The 17898-nt window shown below is 37.7% G+C and overlaps 1 protein-coding gene across 3 annotated transcripts in view; it reads left to right on the forward strand.

The window, feature by feature from the left end:
* The window catches only part of Lnpep (leucyl and cystinyl aminopeptidase), an 86657-nt gene that overhangs the window by 37302 nt on the left and 31457 nt on the right, over positions 1-17898 (forward strand). For all 3 annotated transcript variants that reach the window (XM_021654956.2, XM_060373440.1, XM_060373439.1), the window contains 6 exons: positions 2915-3053; positions 4226-4357; positions 12103-12223; positions 12821-12975; positions 15273-15386; positions 17429-17560. In XM_021654956.2, coding sequence (XP_021510631.1) covers positions 2915-3053; positions 4226-4357; positions 12103-12223; positions 12821-12975; positions 15273-15386; positions 17429-17560 — 793 coding nt within the window. The remainder of the gene's footprint in view (positions 1-2914; positions 3054-4225; positions 4358-12102; positions 12224-12820; positions 12976-15272; positions 15387-17428; positions 17561-17898) is intronic.

The following is a 17898-nucleotide window of genomic DNA, read 5'->3' on the forward strand; positions in this document are numbered from 1 at the left end:
ATTACACATTTTGTATGTAGAATGATCTACATATATAGATAGAGATGATATGTAGGTAGATAGACACACACACACACACACACACACACACACACACACCACTCACGTTATGAAACAATGACTTAGATTTTGAGGTCAGCCTGTTCTACAGAACAAGTTCCAGGATGGCCAAGGCTACACAGAGAAACTTTCATGAAAAACCAAATGAATGAATGAATGAAATGGTGAGTTAATAATGGAAACAGGACTCTGAGAGAAGGCTCAGAGCTATCTCATCTAATCTGGTTATTTCCTGGAAATTTTGGACCTTTGCTACATAATGGGAAAAATTATATTGTACAGTAGAATCCAGTGAATTTTAGTATGAGCATATGTAAGTTCTTGACATAGGCTGGATTGAGTTATGACACATGGTAGAAAAATGTGGGTCCTTGAAAGTAAGAATTCGAATTTAAAATAATATCTTAAACTGAAATTTTGGAACAGACAGACTCTAAGTTTAGTTACCTGCCTGTTAAAGTGAAGACCCCACATGATTGTTTCTTGACAAAGAATAAAGTTTAGATCATTCTTACCTTCAGGATATCTGAAAACTATTAATCCTAAGCAATTTGTGTGTGCCTTACGATTTTGCTTTATTTTGACAGACTTTTATTCCACCCCCACTATAGTTGGAATAAGTATCTAAACTGATAAAGTGATTGGGGGATGCATTCCTTGTAGCTTGGAAGGCATCTGTTCTCATCACTTTGCCACCAGTGCTGTAGTTGCCTGGAAAAGTCTGCAAATGTCATATGCTTTGAATAGACACTGCTTGTGGTCAGGAAACTTTACCTACTTTCCACACTGTTACCAACGTAATCCATGCCCATTCTTGTCTTTGCGCTTGTTTCTTTGGTGTACAGTCCTTCCACAGTTCTTGTTGATAACATTTTGAAGATCTTCTTTATCTGGCCTTTGTTTTCTCTCACAGCCCTTACTTTCCTACCACGTTGAACTCTATTCCCTAAAACAAAGGATAACAGTAGCCAGTACTTACTGGGAACTAAAGTGCTAGAAACCGCTCAAAACACTTTATATTTCTTTAGTCTTCTACCTTGTCTCAGTAAGAACATATTCACTAATAGATTCGCAATACCAAGACAAAATATGCACAAAGTACTAATAGTCTCACAGGGCTGACAGGTAGCAGAGAGGGAGCTCAAACCTCCTCACTGCACTGAACTACTTTCCTAGTTCACACTTCTTTTCTTTTACACATTATTTTGGCCAGTGCTTGGGATTCTCTTGCTCAACTCTCAGCTAATTCCTGTCTTCAAATAGGCTTGAGGAAATGCTGTAACAAGTGTTTCTGAAAGAAAACAGTCACAAGGAAAGAATAGGCATCAGATATTTAGAATAAAGTATCTTCAAAAAGTAACCCTCTCAAAGACTTGTGTGAGATAGTTGTTATATTGCTTTAATAGTAATTTAAGGAACTTTTTTAAATTTGCTTGTTTTATCTTGGAATGTTAGTATCTATAGTCAGGCATGATAGAATGCACTCGCAGTCCCAGAACTTGGGAGGTAGAGGCAGGAGGATCAGAAATTCAAGGTGTGTGTGTTGGGGGGATTGTAGATAGTGAATATGAGGCCAATTTGGGCTATTTGAAATCTCGTCTCAAACAAAGAACATTATGATGTTACTTTTTTTCCATAAATAGCTCCCCTAATTTGAGTAATAGGGATATAATTAAACTGTTCTGTTTATTAGGTAAGAATGTTGGCAGTGGATGACCAAAAGGAATGAATGTTAGAAATAGCATGGAAATATGACATGAAGTTAATTCTGCCTTTCCTGGGCCAGGCTTATCAGGAAAGACATGGTCATTTTAAGAATGGGATAAAGTTGTAGTTACCTAGTATTAGTAATATGCATATATATAAAACCACCTACATAGTATACAAATGTTTTGTTTTATGTAAAGTTTTCCTGGATTCTTACAAAACCCTGGGCTTGGTGCAGGGAATCATATCTCAGTCAGAATATATAATATACAAAACTGAGATATAGGTTATAGACTTAATAACCAGAATCATAAGGTTAATAAATGTAGACTCCAAACCCAATTCCCTCTTTCCTGTTTATCTTCTAAAAGTGGAGTCTAAGGACTGAGGAACAGAAGGTGCCAAGACCAGAGTGCCTGTGGCTGGTGTATATAAGCTGGTAAAAGAAGGGGGCTTAAGAATCTACCATTAGCCCTTGCTTTTTTTTTTCGGGGGGGGGGCTTTTCACATGACCTGTAATTCAGGACCTCTGTAAGTATTAGTCTTAACTGCTGCTGTTTTGGTGTGGAAGGGAGAAAAACATTTCTGTTCATCTCTGAAAAAGAGAAAAAGGAAAACAGAACACTGTTAAAGAACAACTTTTCTTATTTTCGTGAAAATGCATGTTGTAGATTTGAGATGCAGTGTTGCAAACCCATATGCCTAGTAGCAAATAATGACAATCCTCCCTCCACCACACCCAGCAGCTGCCGTAGCATATTGGCGCATACTGCCTTCTTGCCTTGTGCTGTCCTCTTTCTCAAGGGCACTTTTCAGTTCTATACTTTAGTAGGGATTCTTGGTACTCAAGGACCAGTTCAGACTTGGTGCTCGTTTCTTTACAGTGTCTTCAGCTCCAGCAGAATTTGTTTCAATGCCATTTGATCCCACTAATGTGCTTTCACTGTTAGGATGCGATTTGAAGCCTATTAGAAAATTCTGTCCACTCTAGTCCTCCACCTGCCTTAGTTAATCCTGGGTCCTTTAAAGTCTGAAATTGTATTTGTATCTGAATGTATTTGTTTCTGTACCTCCGGTAGATGGCAGGGTGCCCTGTCTAGTGGCAGGCACTCCATAACTATAGCATTGCATATGCATTTGTTTTTAGGTTCTTTGCAGCAACTCAGTTTGAACCTCTGGCAGCGAGATCTGCTTTTCCTTGTTTTGATGAACCAGCATTTAAGGCCACTTTTATCATCAAGATCACAAGGAACGAGCACCACACTGCGTTATCAAATATGCCTAAGGTACTGTGACATGAAGGTAAAACCTTTGGATAGATCTCTTATCTCTGAGAACAGTTGGGTTCCTTTTTACTGTACTATTGGTAGGAGTATTTAGAATCATATGTAAATATATAGTCTTTCTGAAATAATTAAATAAAAATGGAAAGAAAAGGACTTTGTGAGTCTGAGGAGCACTTGAGGAAGGAAAGAGACCCTGCAGGACTTAGAATGCATGGGTAGGTGTCTTCCTGCTCTCCAGTTGCACAAATAAGAATACTGTGAACTAGTGCAAGCCCAGGAAATTACTTCAGACATAGTGAATTTGCTCTTTTAAGCAGTGTTAAGAGTATGGAATTGTGACTATTCTTGGTGTTTTGGCAAATGAAACTTTGGATTATTTTCATGTGGAAATAGACAACAAGAAGAGGAGCTTCTTTCTTGGGTGTTTACTGTGTGGGAGGTATTAGGGTTAACAACAAGAAGTTCTGCTAAACAGAACTTGGGTTCCTTTTGTGTCTACCTGACTGGTTTTGTGCAGCCTGTGTAGTGCTTCCTAGAACATGTATGGCTAGAGGTGAAGAGGCGCTATAGCCAGAAGGTAATGCAGTCTATCCCCATAGACAACAAATAACATGATTTTTCATTGTCACAGCCCCACTCATAGCCCAACTCTTCACCTTAATCAATCTCTTAAAGAGGTGGGCACCTACTTGTCTAGTAACCCAGAGTAAAAAACTGATTGATGGTTAGTGAATTCCAAGAGTTTCTGGTATTTCTCCACCTTTAGTCTGTTGCAGACTTCTCTAGAGACTTAACGCCTTTGATTTCATTTTCCTGGGAATCCTCCATGGAGCACTAGATCATGTTAGGGGATATCTTAGTTACAGTTCCTTCTTGAAGTCAATGATCCTAAGGTTCTGTGGTCAGGGAAGGATTTCAGTTATGCTACAGTTTTAAAATGGAGAGACAAAACTAGTGCTCCCTGTAACTTGAATATATTGAGAGTAATGTTGAGGTTCTCATTGCTGTGTGTCTTCTTGATCAAGTGTGGTAGACGAGACTAAACCAGGGCTACGCTCTCCAGAAATTTGTGTTGAAAGATTAAAATAGGCAACTATTACCTGCATGAGTTTTTTAGTTTGTCATTGATTCTTTTAATTACAAAACTGTCATCTTTTTTCCTTTGGCTATAGAAGTCATCAGTCCCTGCAGAAGAAGGACTTATCCAGGATGAGTTTTCTGAAAGTGTGAAAATGAGCACATACCTGGTTGCTTTCATTGTAGGGGAGATGCGGAACCTGAGTCAGGATGTAAATGGAACCCTGGTATGTTGGTGTACTAATGCTCTGAAAGCCTGTTTATAGTAAGCTAGCGAGGGTTTATGGTGGCTGCCTCATGAAGAGAAGCTTTTATATCAGACTCTAACATTTTATACCGGAAATACCACTCTTATTTAACTCATAACTTACTGTTATCCATTTAATACCTGAAAGTCAATCGTTTTTAAGTTTCTTCTTTTATAAGAAAATTATAGTAAGACAATATTTCTAGAACTGTACTGTGGAATATGATGTTCAGTAATTTTATATCACTCTTTAGGTTTAATTTAAGAGTCTCTACTTGTCATGCTTTAAGAGTTAATAGTAGTTTGTGTAGCTAGTGGGTATCATATTGTATTTGCTATAAAAAAAAATAAGATGATTACTCTTAAAAAAAAAAAAAGCCAGGGGCTGGAGAGATGGCTCAGTGGTTAAGAGCACTGTCTGTTCTTCCAAATGGACCCGGGTTCAATTCCCAGCACCCACATGGCAGCCCATAACTGTCTATACCACCAATTGCAAGGAATCCTTCACACATAAAATAAAAAATAAAATAAATTATTAAAAAAAAGCCAGATAGAGTGGTGCACAGACTCTAGTTTCAGTCCCCCAAAACAAGAAGAAGAAAAAAAAAAAAAGAAAAACACAAATCCTAGTTTAGATTATTCATAGAAAATGTGTACAATTGTTTAACGTAAGGGCCTAGTTTATTTTCCTTTTTCATAATTTATGGTTTAGTAATGCTTTTGCTTTTGTCATTAATATCTATGTACAAATAGTTTGATTTGAATTTTTATTTTATAGTAGAGATATAAGCACTGATGAGAGATAATAGTTTCTTTTACTTACCTTTCATAACCTTACCCCCTGCCCATCTACTATGTAAGCTTGGTATTGTCTGTAGAATTACACTAAAATTCATCATTTTGATACTAAGACCTTTTATAAGCTCAGCAGTATTTTCAGTTGCTCTAGTGTGAAGTCTTCTATCTCTCCTAGTGCTCTAGTTTGTTATCACATATGTAACTCGTCCTCATGTATGCTTGATGTCGGGATGAAAGTTGAAGAAAGTTTCATACAGCGTTTTTAGGTGGATGGGCAGAGGCTTTTATTCATCTGTGTTAGGCATCAGCACAGTTTAACAAGAATGAGACCTTGGTATGGAATTGACCCTTCACAATTATTAGCACTAATCTCCTGAAGAGACTGCATTGTCATCCCCTCTGCATCTCCTTTCTAGGGCTGTAATATCATATACAGACATACACAGAAAAGGAAAGCCATCTACACAAATATATGTATTACGTATACACATATAAGTAGAGTACACATTCCCTTTTCTCCATATGTTGTTTAATCTTTTGCACACCAAGATGTAATCTTATTTAAATAATAGTTTTACTATTTTTCTTCTTTTTTATTAGGAAATGGATAAGAGTATTTTTGTGTTAGCAGCTGTACTAGGAAATCAATATAAACATCTTTATTTTATAAAAAGAAGAGGGCCACAGCACTAGCCCCATATCACTGATGGGAGAGTGTCTCCGAGAGCTTAAGTGATTGACCTCTGTACTGGACCACAGAGCCAGTAGAAGACAGTTTTACTCTCCACATTGTATATTGCTGATATTAGGAACTTGCATAGGTGTTGCAGCCAGAAATCTAAAACTTAGAAGGTAGTGAAGGATTTTTGTCATTTAAGAAGTTGAAAAACAGCTTCTATTATATAATATTTTGTTTTGTTTTGTTTTCATTGAATTTTATTTTATTAATTACTCTTTATTCACTTTGTATCCCCCCCATAAGCCCCTTTCTACTCCCCTCCCGGTCCCACCCTCCCTCCCCTTTCTTCACACATGCCTCTCCCCAAGTCCACTGATAGGGGAGGTCCTCCTCTCCTTCCTTCTGATCTTAGTCTATCAGATCACATCAGGAGTGGGTGCATTGTCATCTTCTATGGCCTGGTAAAGCTGTTCCCCACTCAGGGGGAGGTGATCAAAGAGCAGGCCAATCAGATTATATCAGAGGCAGTCCCTCTTCCCATTACTATGTAACCCACTTGGACACTAAACTGCCATGGGCTACATCTGTGCAGGGGTTCTAGGTTATCTCCATGCCTGGTACTTGTTTGGAGTATAAGTCTCTGGGAAGACCCCTGTGTTCAAATCTTCTGGTTCTGTTGCTCTCCTTGTGGGGTTCCCGTCCTCTCCAGCTCTTACTCTTTCCCACTTCTTACATGTACTCTACCTAACTGTTGGCCATAAGTCTCAGCATCTGCTTTGATAGTCTGCAGGGCAGAGCCTTTCAGAGGCCCTCTGTGACAGGTTCCTAGCTTGTTCCCTGTTTTCTTCTTCTGATGTCCATCCTCTTTGCCTTTCGGGATGGGAATTGAGCATTTTAGTCAGGGTCCTCTCTCTTGATTAGTTTCTTTAGATGTACAGATTTTAGTAGGTTTATCCTATGTTATATGTCTATATGAATTTGAGTATATACCATGTGTGTCTTTCTGCTTCTGGGACAGCTCACTCAGGATGATCCTTTCCATGTCCCTCCATTTACCTGCAAATTTCATGATTTCCTTATTTTCATTGCTGAGTAATATTCCATTGTGTAGATGTACCACAATTTCTGCATCCATTCTTCAGTTGAGGGGCATCTGGGCTGTTTCCAGCTTCTGGCTATTACAAATAAAGCTGCTATAAACATGGTTGAGCAAATGTCCTTATTGTGTGCTTGAGCCCCTTTTGGATATATGCCTAGGAGTGGTATGGCTGGATCTTGAGGAAGCGCTATTCCTACTTGTCTGAGAAAGCTCCAGATTGCTTTCCAGAGTGGTTGTACAAGTTTACATTCCCACCAGCAGTGGAAGAGGGTTCCCCTTTCTCCACAACCTCTCCAGCATGTGTTGTCACTTGAGTTTTTCATCTTGGCCATTTTGATGGATGTAAGGTGAAATCTCAGGGTCGTTTTGATTTGCATTTTCCTAATGGCTAATGACATAGAGCATTTCTTTAAGCGTTTCTCTGCCATTCGATATTCCTCTACAGAGAGTTCTCTGTTTAGCTCTGTTCCCCATTTTTTAATTGGATTACTTGGTTTGCTGCTTTCAGCTTCTTTAGTTCTTTATATATTCTGGATATTAGCCCTCTGTCAGATAAAGGGTTGGTGAAGATTCTTTCCCAATCTGTAGTCAAATCTGTTGTTTTGATTTGACAATAATGTCTTTTCCTTTATAGAAACTTTTCAGTTTCATGACGTCCCATTTATTGATTGTTGCTCTTAGAGCCTGTGCTGTTGGTGTTCTGTTCAGGAAGTTGTCTCCTATGCCAATGAGTTCAAGAGTATTCCCACTTTTTCTTCTAATCGATTTAATGTGTCTGGTTTTATGTTGAGGTCTTTGATCCACTTGGACTTCAGTTTTGTGCAGGGTGATAAGTATGGATCTATTTGCATTTTTCTACATGTAGACATCCTGTTAGACCAGCACCATTTGTTGAAGATGCTATCTTTTTTCCATTGTATGGTTTTGGCATCTTTGTCAAAGAACAGGTGTCCATAAGTGTGTGGGTTTATTTCTGGGTCTTCTGTTCAGTTGCATTGATTCACCATTCTGTTTCTATTCCAGTACCATGCAGTTTTTATTACTGTTGTTCTATAGTACAGCTTAAGATCAGGGATGGAGATACCTCCAGAAGATCTTTTATTGTAGAGGATTGTTTTAGCAATTCTGGGTTTCTTGTTATTCCATATGAAGTTGAGAATTTTTTTTTCAAGGTCTGTAAAGAATTGTGTTGGTAATTTGATGGGAATTTAGATAGTAAGTCTGTTTAACAAGATTTAGGAATAAAGAGGTAGAGTTGACTAATAAACTTATTTTTATCAATGACTGTGGAATACTATATTCCTGTTTATTAATGAATTCTGCTTTTATATCAAAACCTCAAAGAAAAAACAGGACTTAGAGATATAGTCCAGTTCACTGGACACTAGCTAAGCCCTAGGTTCAGTACTAGTAACACCTCCCGATACCTTTTATGTTTCAGATTTTATCCCTTATTTTAAATTTTATTTATTTATTTTATATCTCAGACATAACCCTCTCCTTTCTTTCCTGCAGATTTTATCCCTTAAACTTTTTTCTTTAGTAGAAGGTGAAAGATCCACTTGGTCAAAAAAAAAAGGATTTTTCTTTCCTTCTTAGGCATGTCAGAATTAATTGGAAATTTGTAAGCCAATTGTGAAAAATTCTGTTTCATGCTTTTCTTATGATTTTTGTTTTGTTTCCTTGCTTCCTGCATTTATTTTTGCTATAGTTGGGCTAGTTGTTAGAATCAGTTTAATCAGCCAAATATGAGTATCACATCTGACATGTAGCGCTTAACTAGAGCCCTCAACAGAACTATCAATATAGCTATAATGTTAATTTACTCACTAACATGATTTTTATGCAAGATTTCTAAAGTAATTTCTGTCCTGTCTTAGTTGGGGTTGCTATTGCTGTGATGAACCACAATGACCAAAGATACTTGGGGAGGAAAGGGTTTATTTGACCTACACCTCTACAACACTGTTCATCACTGAAGGAAGTCAGGACAAGAGCTCAAACAGCAAGAATTCTGGAAATAGGAGCTGATATAGAAGCCATGGGGAAATGTTGCTTACTGGTTTGTTTCTAAGGCTTTGCTCAGCCTGCTTTCTTATAGAACCCAAGACCACCAGCCCAGGAATAGCACCACCTACCAGGGTCTGGGCTCTACCCCATCAATCATTAATTAAGAAAATTCTTACAGCTGGATCTTACAGCAGCATTTACTCAATTGAGGTTCCCTCCTTTCAGATGACTCTGGTTTGTGTCAAGTTGACATTAAACTAGCCAGGACAAATCCCAAGTGTCTTTTAAACATCCTGGTACACATTGGACATTTGATATCATTCCCTTCTAGTGCATCTAATCAGTCATTAGGAAGGGATTCAAGACATTGTTTCTGTCAGGAACTCTGGCTTTGTGCAGTATGCTCAATTACCCTGTTTTGGAAGGCGAGTGTGTTCTTTATCTCCTTCAGGCCCTATTACTGATTTTCATGGGGTGATAAAGTTTGGTCCTGCTTCCTAGACCCCGTGCTCAGATGTAGCTGATTGGCACCTCAGTCTGCATGTGGATTCCCAAGTAAGAGGAGCAGGGGCTACCTCTGTAATGAACTCCGTTGCCTGCTCCTTGATCACTTCCCCCTGGTGATGTGGCCATACCAGGCCAGAGAGGAAGAGATCCACACCATCATGATGAGACTTGTTAATCTATGGGCAGATGGCAAAAGAGGAGAACTCCCCCTTTCAGTGGACTAGGGGAAGGAGATAGGAGGGAATAGGGAAGGAGGGTGTGACTGGGGGGAGTTGAAGGAGGGGGCTTCAATGAGGATATATAATGAATAAATTGTGAAAAAAAATTAAAATTTAAAAAAGTTTGGTCCTGCTGTTGTTAGCTAGTTTTGAACTTAATACTTTAAGGCACAGACAGGTTAAACCTACCAAATCCTCTATTCTTTCATCATTAAGTACCCCTTGCTGTGAGGAGCCAGGGACTTTCATAGTTGTAGTTATAGAAATCTCTTAAAGGGTTCTTGCAAGAGATAGCAAGAAAGCATTAGGCTATAACTATCAAGGCTTAATTACCCATGGGCTTTCATTTGACAGTAACTAGAATATTTGTTTTGCTTATCTTTTTTTCTTATTTTTTTTTATTAAGTTTGAACCCAGAGCCTTAGGCTTGCTAACCATCTCCTCTACCACAGAGCTATACCACAAACCCCATACAGTAGTAAGTAGTGTTTGCTTACCCAACCCAAAATGTTGTCTAAGACATCTTTCCTCTTGTGTGCATGATAATGAATACCTATAATCCACCAACTCAGAATGGTGGGGTACAAGGATCTCAGGCTCAAGACATGCCTGAGCTACCACGTGAGTTCAGAACCAAGCCTAGAGAATTACTTATTGATTCATTTACTTATGTATTTATTTACTTATTCATTACAGTTTATTCACTTTGTATCCTGGCTGTAGCCTTCCCCCTCATGTCCTCCTACCCTCTCTTCCTCTTCTCTCCCTATGCCCCTCCCCTGTTCCACTGATAGGGGAGGTCTTCCTCCCCTTCTATCTGGTCTCATCAGGTCTGGCTGCATCATCTTCCTCTGTGGCCTGGTAAGACTGCATCCCCCAGGGGGAGGTGATCAGAGAGTGTGCCACTGAGTTCATGTCAGAGACAGCCCCTGTACCCCTTACTAGGGAACCCACTTGGAGGCTGAGTCCATGGGCTACATCTGTGCAGGGGTTTTAGGTCCTTACTGGAGGAATGGATACAGAAAGTGTGGTATATTTACACAATGGAATACTACTCAGCTATTAAAAATAAGGAAATCATGAACTTTGCAGGCAAATGGTGGGAACTAGAAAAGATCATCCTTAGTGAGGTAACCTAGAAGCAGAAAAACACACATGGTGTATACTAACTTATAAGTAGATATTAGACATATAATATAGGGTAAACATACTAAAATCTATAGTCCTAAAGAAGCTAAACAAGGAGGACCCTAGGAAAGATGCTTAATCCTCATTCAGAAGGTAAAACTGGATAGACATCGGAAGTGGGAGAAGATATGGAACAGGATAAGAGCCCACCACAGAGGGCCTCAGAAAGACTACCCAGCAGGTATCAAAGCAGATGCTGACACTCATAGTTAAACTTTGGGCAGAGTCCAGAGAATCTTATAGAAGAAGGGGAAGATAGAAAGACTTGGATGAGTCTAGAGAATTTAATGAGACCCTGTGTCTAAATAAAAAGTAAAAAGAGGCCTGGGGAAATAGCTCAGTGGTGGAAAGCTGGCTGAATATGCATGGACCATAGTTTAAATCCCTCAGACCACGGAAGGGCAAAGGACATTTCTGCCAAGGCACATTGTTCTCTTTGCTTATTTTCTACTGTTTTATTATTTTTTAGAATAAGGTTGCTATAAATATAATGAGCATGATATATGTGTATTAAGAAGTTAAAAGCATGTGTTCTTTTAAGGAAAAGAAAAAGAGGTGGAAAGGAAAGATACAATTCAAGCTACCCTTCTCCTAATTGTATTCCATGATTGAGAATAATTGCATCCCTTGGTCAAATTTCAGTTTCTTTTATAATCATAGCATAGTGCTGAAACTATACATTTATCTTCCAAGTGAAGGTGGAAAGCGTAGGTATTTAAGCAACCTGTGTGATTCCCTCCTGAGTGCATAGCCTGAAGGGAATGAGCAAGGTGAGGCTGGATCATAGTGAGGCCATCTTATATGATTAGTTTTTATTACATGATTCATAAAAGCAAGCCAACAACTTGTTAATGTTTATTTGCTAGTATGTAGTTAGTGCCTACTGGATGAGAGTTAACAGTAATAGGTACCAAAAGGATTAACACCTTAGTTCTGTGCTGCATGTAACTTGTCTTCATACTTCACAAGTAAGAGCACTCGGAGGTCATAGGAGTGCAAAAATGCAGCATTATAATTTGCTTTGAGATGTGCCACCGTAATTTATTTGAGATATTGGTAAAGCTTAAAAAGAATAAAACGTTAGGAAAATTTTTTTTTCTAAGTGTGGATGTGAATAACTTGTTCTGTGTGGATGGCAGAATTATAAGAATTTGCTCAGCTGAGTCCCATGTCATTTTAATTTTTACCTGTCTAATGTTTACATCATGGATTATGTTTCTCCTTAGGTTTCTATATATGCTGTACCAGAAAAGATTGATCAAGTTCACCATGCCTTGGACACAACTGTAAAGCTCCTTGAGTTTTACCAAAATTACTTTGAAATTCAATACCCACTGAAGAAATTAGGTAAGAATTAAATAGTGCCTTTGGTTTTTATTCCAATTTATAGTGAAGATGTGCTTCACAAACGATACTTTAGAAAAGCAGTTTTGTCAAATTTTAAAACAAGCTACATGTGTCTGAACTTAGCCTTTAACTTACTTAGACAACTTAAAAGTTTATGGGGTTATAGAAATTTGCTTAAGGCTTCATCTGGAGTTTGATAGACTCTAACTTCCAATAAATTTGTGATTCAGATGATTAAAAAGTACATACTGGGATCCCCTGAAAGCAAGAAGATTTAAGTTCTGTTGAGTGTGATTCTGATTCTGAAGAACGTTATGGAGCCCAATTTGCCTCTGTCTTGCTTACCCTAATCTGATTCATCGGGAAGGGAATAGGGTATTTTTGTCTTTTTTATGGTACAGAGGAATTGTTGATCATAAAAGGGTTTGATCAAGTCTTTCTCAGCTGGCATCAGGTACAGAGCATTTAGATCTAGGAAAAGGACAATTCTGCATGTTAAAGATCATGAAAGATCCCACTGTCCTTATTGGGCAGAACATCTTGACTTGGGGAGTTACTTAGATGAGAAGCTGATCTCTTCTTTCTTGTCATGTCCAGATTTGGTGGCCATTCCTGACTTTGAAGCAGGAGCAATGGAAAATTGGGGCCTGCTTACATTCCGAGAAGAGACACTTCTGTATGACAATACCACTTCTTCAGTAGCAGATAGAAAACTGGTCACTAAAATCATTGCTCATGAGCTGGCACATCAGGTATTACCAAGCAGTGCCATTATCTATTACTCCCTGGAATTTTAGTAAATACCTGTATAGTATTAAGTATATTATATTTCTGTGGTTTTAGTATTGCTATTATATTAAAATGATGCATTTTGAAAACAAACTTAATGACAACAGAAAATATTATCTGCTAAGACTTTACATTTAAGTCATTTTCACATCATTATCTCATCTCATGAATGTCCTAAGGTGAGTGGTCACCCCATTTTACAGGTAGAGAAACTGAGACTTAGCGCTAAGAAATGACTGTTCAAACCCACCCAGCTATTAAGTGGTACCATTGAGCCTTGAAGAATAACTGTATCTTCAGATTGTCTTTTTTATGACCCCAGTGCTGGGACCACGCCCAGGACTTTGTGTTTGCTGGACAGTGCTATATCACCGAGTTCAATTATCTAACCCTGGAATAGCACTTCCCTTAATAATACGTATCTGTGTCAAATCTAGCAACTGCCAGATGCTTGGTGTAAGCTTGTAGGGTAGAACTTGCCCCCTCACTTACACTATCTCCCTTATGTGTTACTCCTGCCTCAACTCTGGGCTACCACATCCAGCTTTGTAACAATTCTTGAATCACAGTTGTCAGGACTAAATTCCTTTTTCTGTTTCCTGCTAGAACTGAATTCTTAATTGATGTGGAGAAGGAGATTTCTCTCCTTTGGAGAGAAGGAATTTTTTTTGTATAAGATGGAAAAAAGAAAAAAAATTCATGAACATCACCATTCCCAACACATTATCTTTGTTGTGCTCTGGGATCAAGATGCTTTTCCATGGTTTTAGAAGCTATGAAGTGGCAGTACTTGAAAGATGACTAGAAAGTCCCATTGCCAGTTAACTCTGAATCAAACATCATTTGTAGATGATTCTGACCCTTATAAGAACTTCTTGGCAAGCTGATATGTTAAGCATATACTTAAGTGAGCTGAAGAAAAAGTTGTCTTTTTTGAGATTTCTTCTAACCCTGTTATTTCTGAGACTACTCATTACCACTTAGAATATGTCTCTTATTTTTGCTTTTGTTTGGGGCTTATATCTTATCTTCCTATTAAACAGATTTTTTTTTTAAAAAAAATAGTGTCATTGAAAAATAAATGATTACAACTCTCCAAAGTTTTGTTTGGTTTTATTAATAATCTTATTTTTTGCTTATTTTTGTGAAATAAACCCCAGACTACATTGACAAATTTGCATACCATAAGACATTTTATTGCAAGTATGTTTAAAAGAAATTTATTTGTATGTGTACATGGACATATGTGTGTTCTGCCTACATGAATGTATGAGCATGTGTGCACACCTGTGGGGGACAGAAGAGTGTCAAATGTCATCCTCCATCATTCTCTACTTGTCCTGAGGAAGGGTCTCTTTCTAAACCTAGAACTCGCCTCTTAGTAAGGTTGGGAGTCAGCAAACCTCAGTAATTGCATGTTTGTACCTCCCTCAGACTGGGATTGCAGACATTTGTGGAGAATGGCATGGTGACTTGTTACATGGGTGCTAAGATCCAAATTCAGGTCCTCAGGGTCGCAGGGCAAGTGCTAACTGCTGAGCCATCTCTCCAGACCCAAGAGCATTTTAAGCAAACATTATTTACAAAGAATTCTTACCCTTTTTCTCTCTTTCTTTTCCTGAAGTACATAAGGAAGCATTTAAAGATTTCTCTGATTTTCTTTGTGGTGTTGGTGTGTGTGTGTGTGTGTGTGTGTGTGTGTATGTGTGTGTTTATGCCTGTGTTCATTCCAGGTTTTTATAGGAATGCTACTTGAATTCTGAGGTGAATCCATGTGTCTTGAAATGAGGTAATAGAGCAACGTGAAACCCAGACACTCGTGAAACATAGGGAAATCTTTAGTTGTCATAGGTTATTATGTATATAACAGAAAGTAATCTTATTAATTGATATTAGCTCAAATAATTTCATTATCTAAGAAGATTCACTTTAACAACTTTATATAGCATGATGTATAGCATATGTTAAAATTTCGTACATATTTTAGTAAATAAATATATTCATAGCCTTTCCTGCTTTTTTTCACATTCAGTTAAGGTAAAATATTGAAGTTTTATTTTACTTCTAGAATAAATTCATATAACTTAAAATCCTTCATTTTTTTGGTATATTTTGTATAACTTTTATAAGTCTTTAATTACTCTGAGTATAGTTTAAGATATTTTAATTTGATTATCTTCAAAGAACCTGACAGTACATCCAACTAAGAAATTCCTGAGAATGTACATGTCACGCTGGTTACTAATGTTCTCTCTTACAGTGGTTTGGTAATCTGGTTACAATGCGGTGGTGGAATGACCTATGGCTAAATGAAGGCTTTGCCACTTTCATGGAGTACTTCTCTGTGGAAAAAATATTCAAAGAGCTTAATAGTGTAAGTACTAAGTTTTTTTGTCCTATAAAGAGGAAATAACCAGATTAAAAGTTATATTTACCATGTATTTTCTATGCACTTGAGGTAATGAAATTTTTTTAAAGGTATAGTAAAAACTGCAGTTCTGGAAATTTGACAGTGAAAAAATCTCACTTTTGCTCATTGCTATATTTCATTGAACACTGAAATGATTATATTTTTTAATTCAGGATGAATATTTTAACTGCTACATTTTATTTTTAATAGATAGGGTCCTTTTGAAGGAATATAGATAAGCTGGAAATTTTGTTTTGTTTTGTTTTGTTTTTTTAAATAACTTAGCTGGCCATGGTGGTGCTTGCCTTTAATCCCAGCACTCAGGAGCCAGAGGCAGGGGGCTCTGTGAGTTCGAGACCAGCCTGGTTGGTCTACAGTGTGAGTTCCAGGACAGCTGGGGCTACACAGAGAAGCCCTAAAAAAATAACTTAAGGGCTGAAGAGTTGGCTCAGTGGTTAAGAAAACTTGTTGCAAAGGACCCTGGTTCATTTCCCAGCACCCACTACTAGCACCTGTGAGGTACAGATAGATACATGTGAAAGCAAAACACCCACACACATAAACAATAAAAAATAAATCTAAAAGAATAATTTGAAAATCCTTTGTTTAAAGAGAAATGAAATGAAGACTGACTTTAATATTGCTTTTTATATTGTTATTGAGTATATTTTTAAATAACATATAAGCTGCTTAAATAAAACAAATAAGTAAATTGACCTTGCTATGGACAAACCATGTGTTTATTTCAAAGACTAGAATACTTGTTATAGAAAGGCATTGTGCAGGCCTTGGCAGCTCAGTCTCTGAGTGGTTCCCTCATAAGAAGAACAGGGAATGTCTCTGACACGAACTCAGTGGCTGGCTCTTTGATCACCTGAAGTGGGTGCAGCCTTACCAGGCCACAGAGGAAGACAATGCAGCCAGTCCTGATGAGACCTGATAGGCTAGGGTCAGAGGGAAGGGGAGGAGGACCTCCCCTATCAGTGGACTTGGGGAGGGGCATGGGAGGGGAAGAGGAAGGGAGGGTGGGATTGGAAGGGGACAAGAGAGGGGGCTACAGTTGGGTTACAAAGTGAATAAACTGTGATTAATTAAAAAAATAAATATTTTAAAAAAGAAAAAAGAAGGCATTGTGTTATGAGTATGTCATTAGAGTTTGGAGATATTTCCTGTACTCAAGGCTGCTTAGACACAGTAGGCCATTTTTGACAGTTATTGCTGAAATAACGCAAGTATTATTGGGCACCTGAGGGGAAACCTGAAACATGGGTCCCTCAAACTGTAGGAAAACCTCCCACACAGAAATATTTTCAACCCTAAAAATCTGTGACTTGCTAGCAGACTACTTCCACGCATTAGTCATGGACTGCAGAAAGTACTCTTGAGAGTTTCCAGTCTGACATTTCTGCACATAGGGCTTGATGACAACTGCAAGTAATTTTTAGTTCAGATACTAAGTAGGTAGTTTAAATCATGTGTGCTTTTTAACTAAGCAGTGAAATACACAGTTTTACCACTTGGGGGTGCCCAGAATACTTAAAATTCTGATAGACACTCTAGGGGCACGCTTAGCTGAGCTCTCAATTCTTTCAGACCAAGAGTTGTACTTTATTGAAAATAACCTTAACTAGGAATTGTATATGTTTTAATAGAAAATCAAGGAAAGGACCACGTTTCTGCCCTAAGTTTCAACTTTTATTGTAAAAATATACTTTAACTGGTATTGCATATTTATCTTGGATATTAATATTTGGAATTTGCTTTTGGTAGTCATAGATTCTTAATTTTACAGTTACGCGCTTTCAGAAATGCTGATTCTCACATCCCTCAATTATAAGTGCAGTTTTAAATTTAAGGATTATGCATACACTGTATTTTCATTTGGTTATATGCTAAACTTTAGTGAGTCCAGGTCTTTTCATTCTGTATCAATTTGTGTAATTTGTATAAATGCTATAATTGCCTTTGTAATGGTTATGACTTCCTACTGTTTTATTTTTTGGTAGTATGAAGACTTCTTAGATGCTCGATTTAAAACCATGAGGAAAGATTCCTTGAATTCATCTCATCCAATATCATCATCTGTTCAGTCTTCAGAACAAATAGAAGAGATGTTTGATTCTCTCTCTTATTTTAAGGTATTACTGTGCACAAAGAAATGCACTTTTAATAGACTTCAAACACATTTTGTACATCAGCCAACAGCCTGAGTTATATTAAAGATTGAATAAGTATTGCCTTTGAGTATCCTTTTAAAGTTTAAATTTTAAACATGTAAAACTGTTTACATTTTGGTTTTAACTTTTGTGAATGTTTCTCTGTCTTTCTTTAAGTCACTGTGACTAGTATTCAGGCAGTGAAGCAGCTCCTGTAAGAATTCATCTTTCAAAGTTTGTTTTCTCTGTTGATCTACAATTAGAACATATGCTCAGAAGGTCCTGAGTAAAGCCTTTTATTGTGCTACTCAGATAAGGTA

The sequence above is a fragment of the Meriones unguiculatus genome, chromosome 20, assembly GCF_030254825.1.
Source record: "Meriones unguiculatus strain TT.TT164.6M chromosome 20, Bangor_MerUng_6.1, whole genome shotgun sequence".
NCBI classification, from domain to species: domain Eukaryota; kingdom Metazoa; phylum Chordata; class Mammalia; order Rodentia; family Muridae; genus Meriones; species Meriones unguiculatus.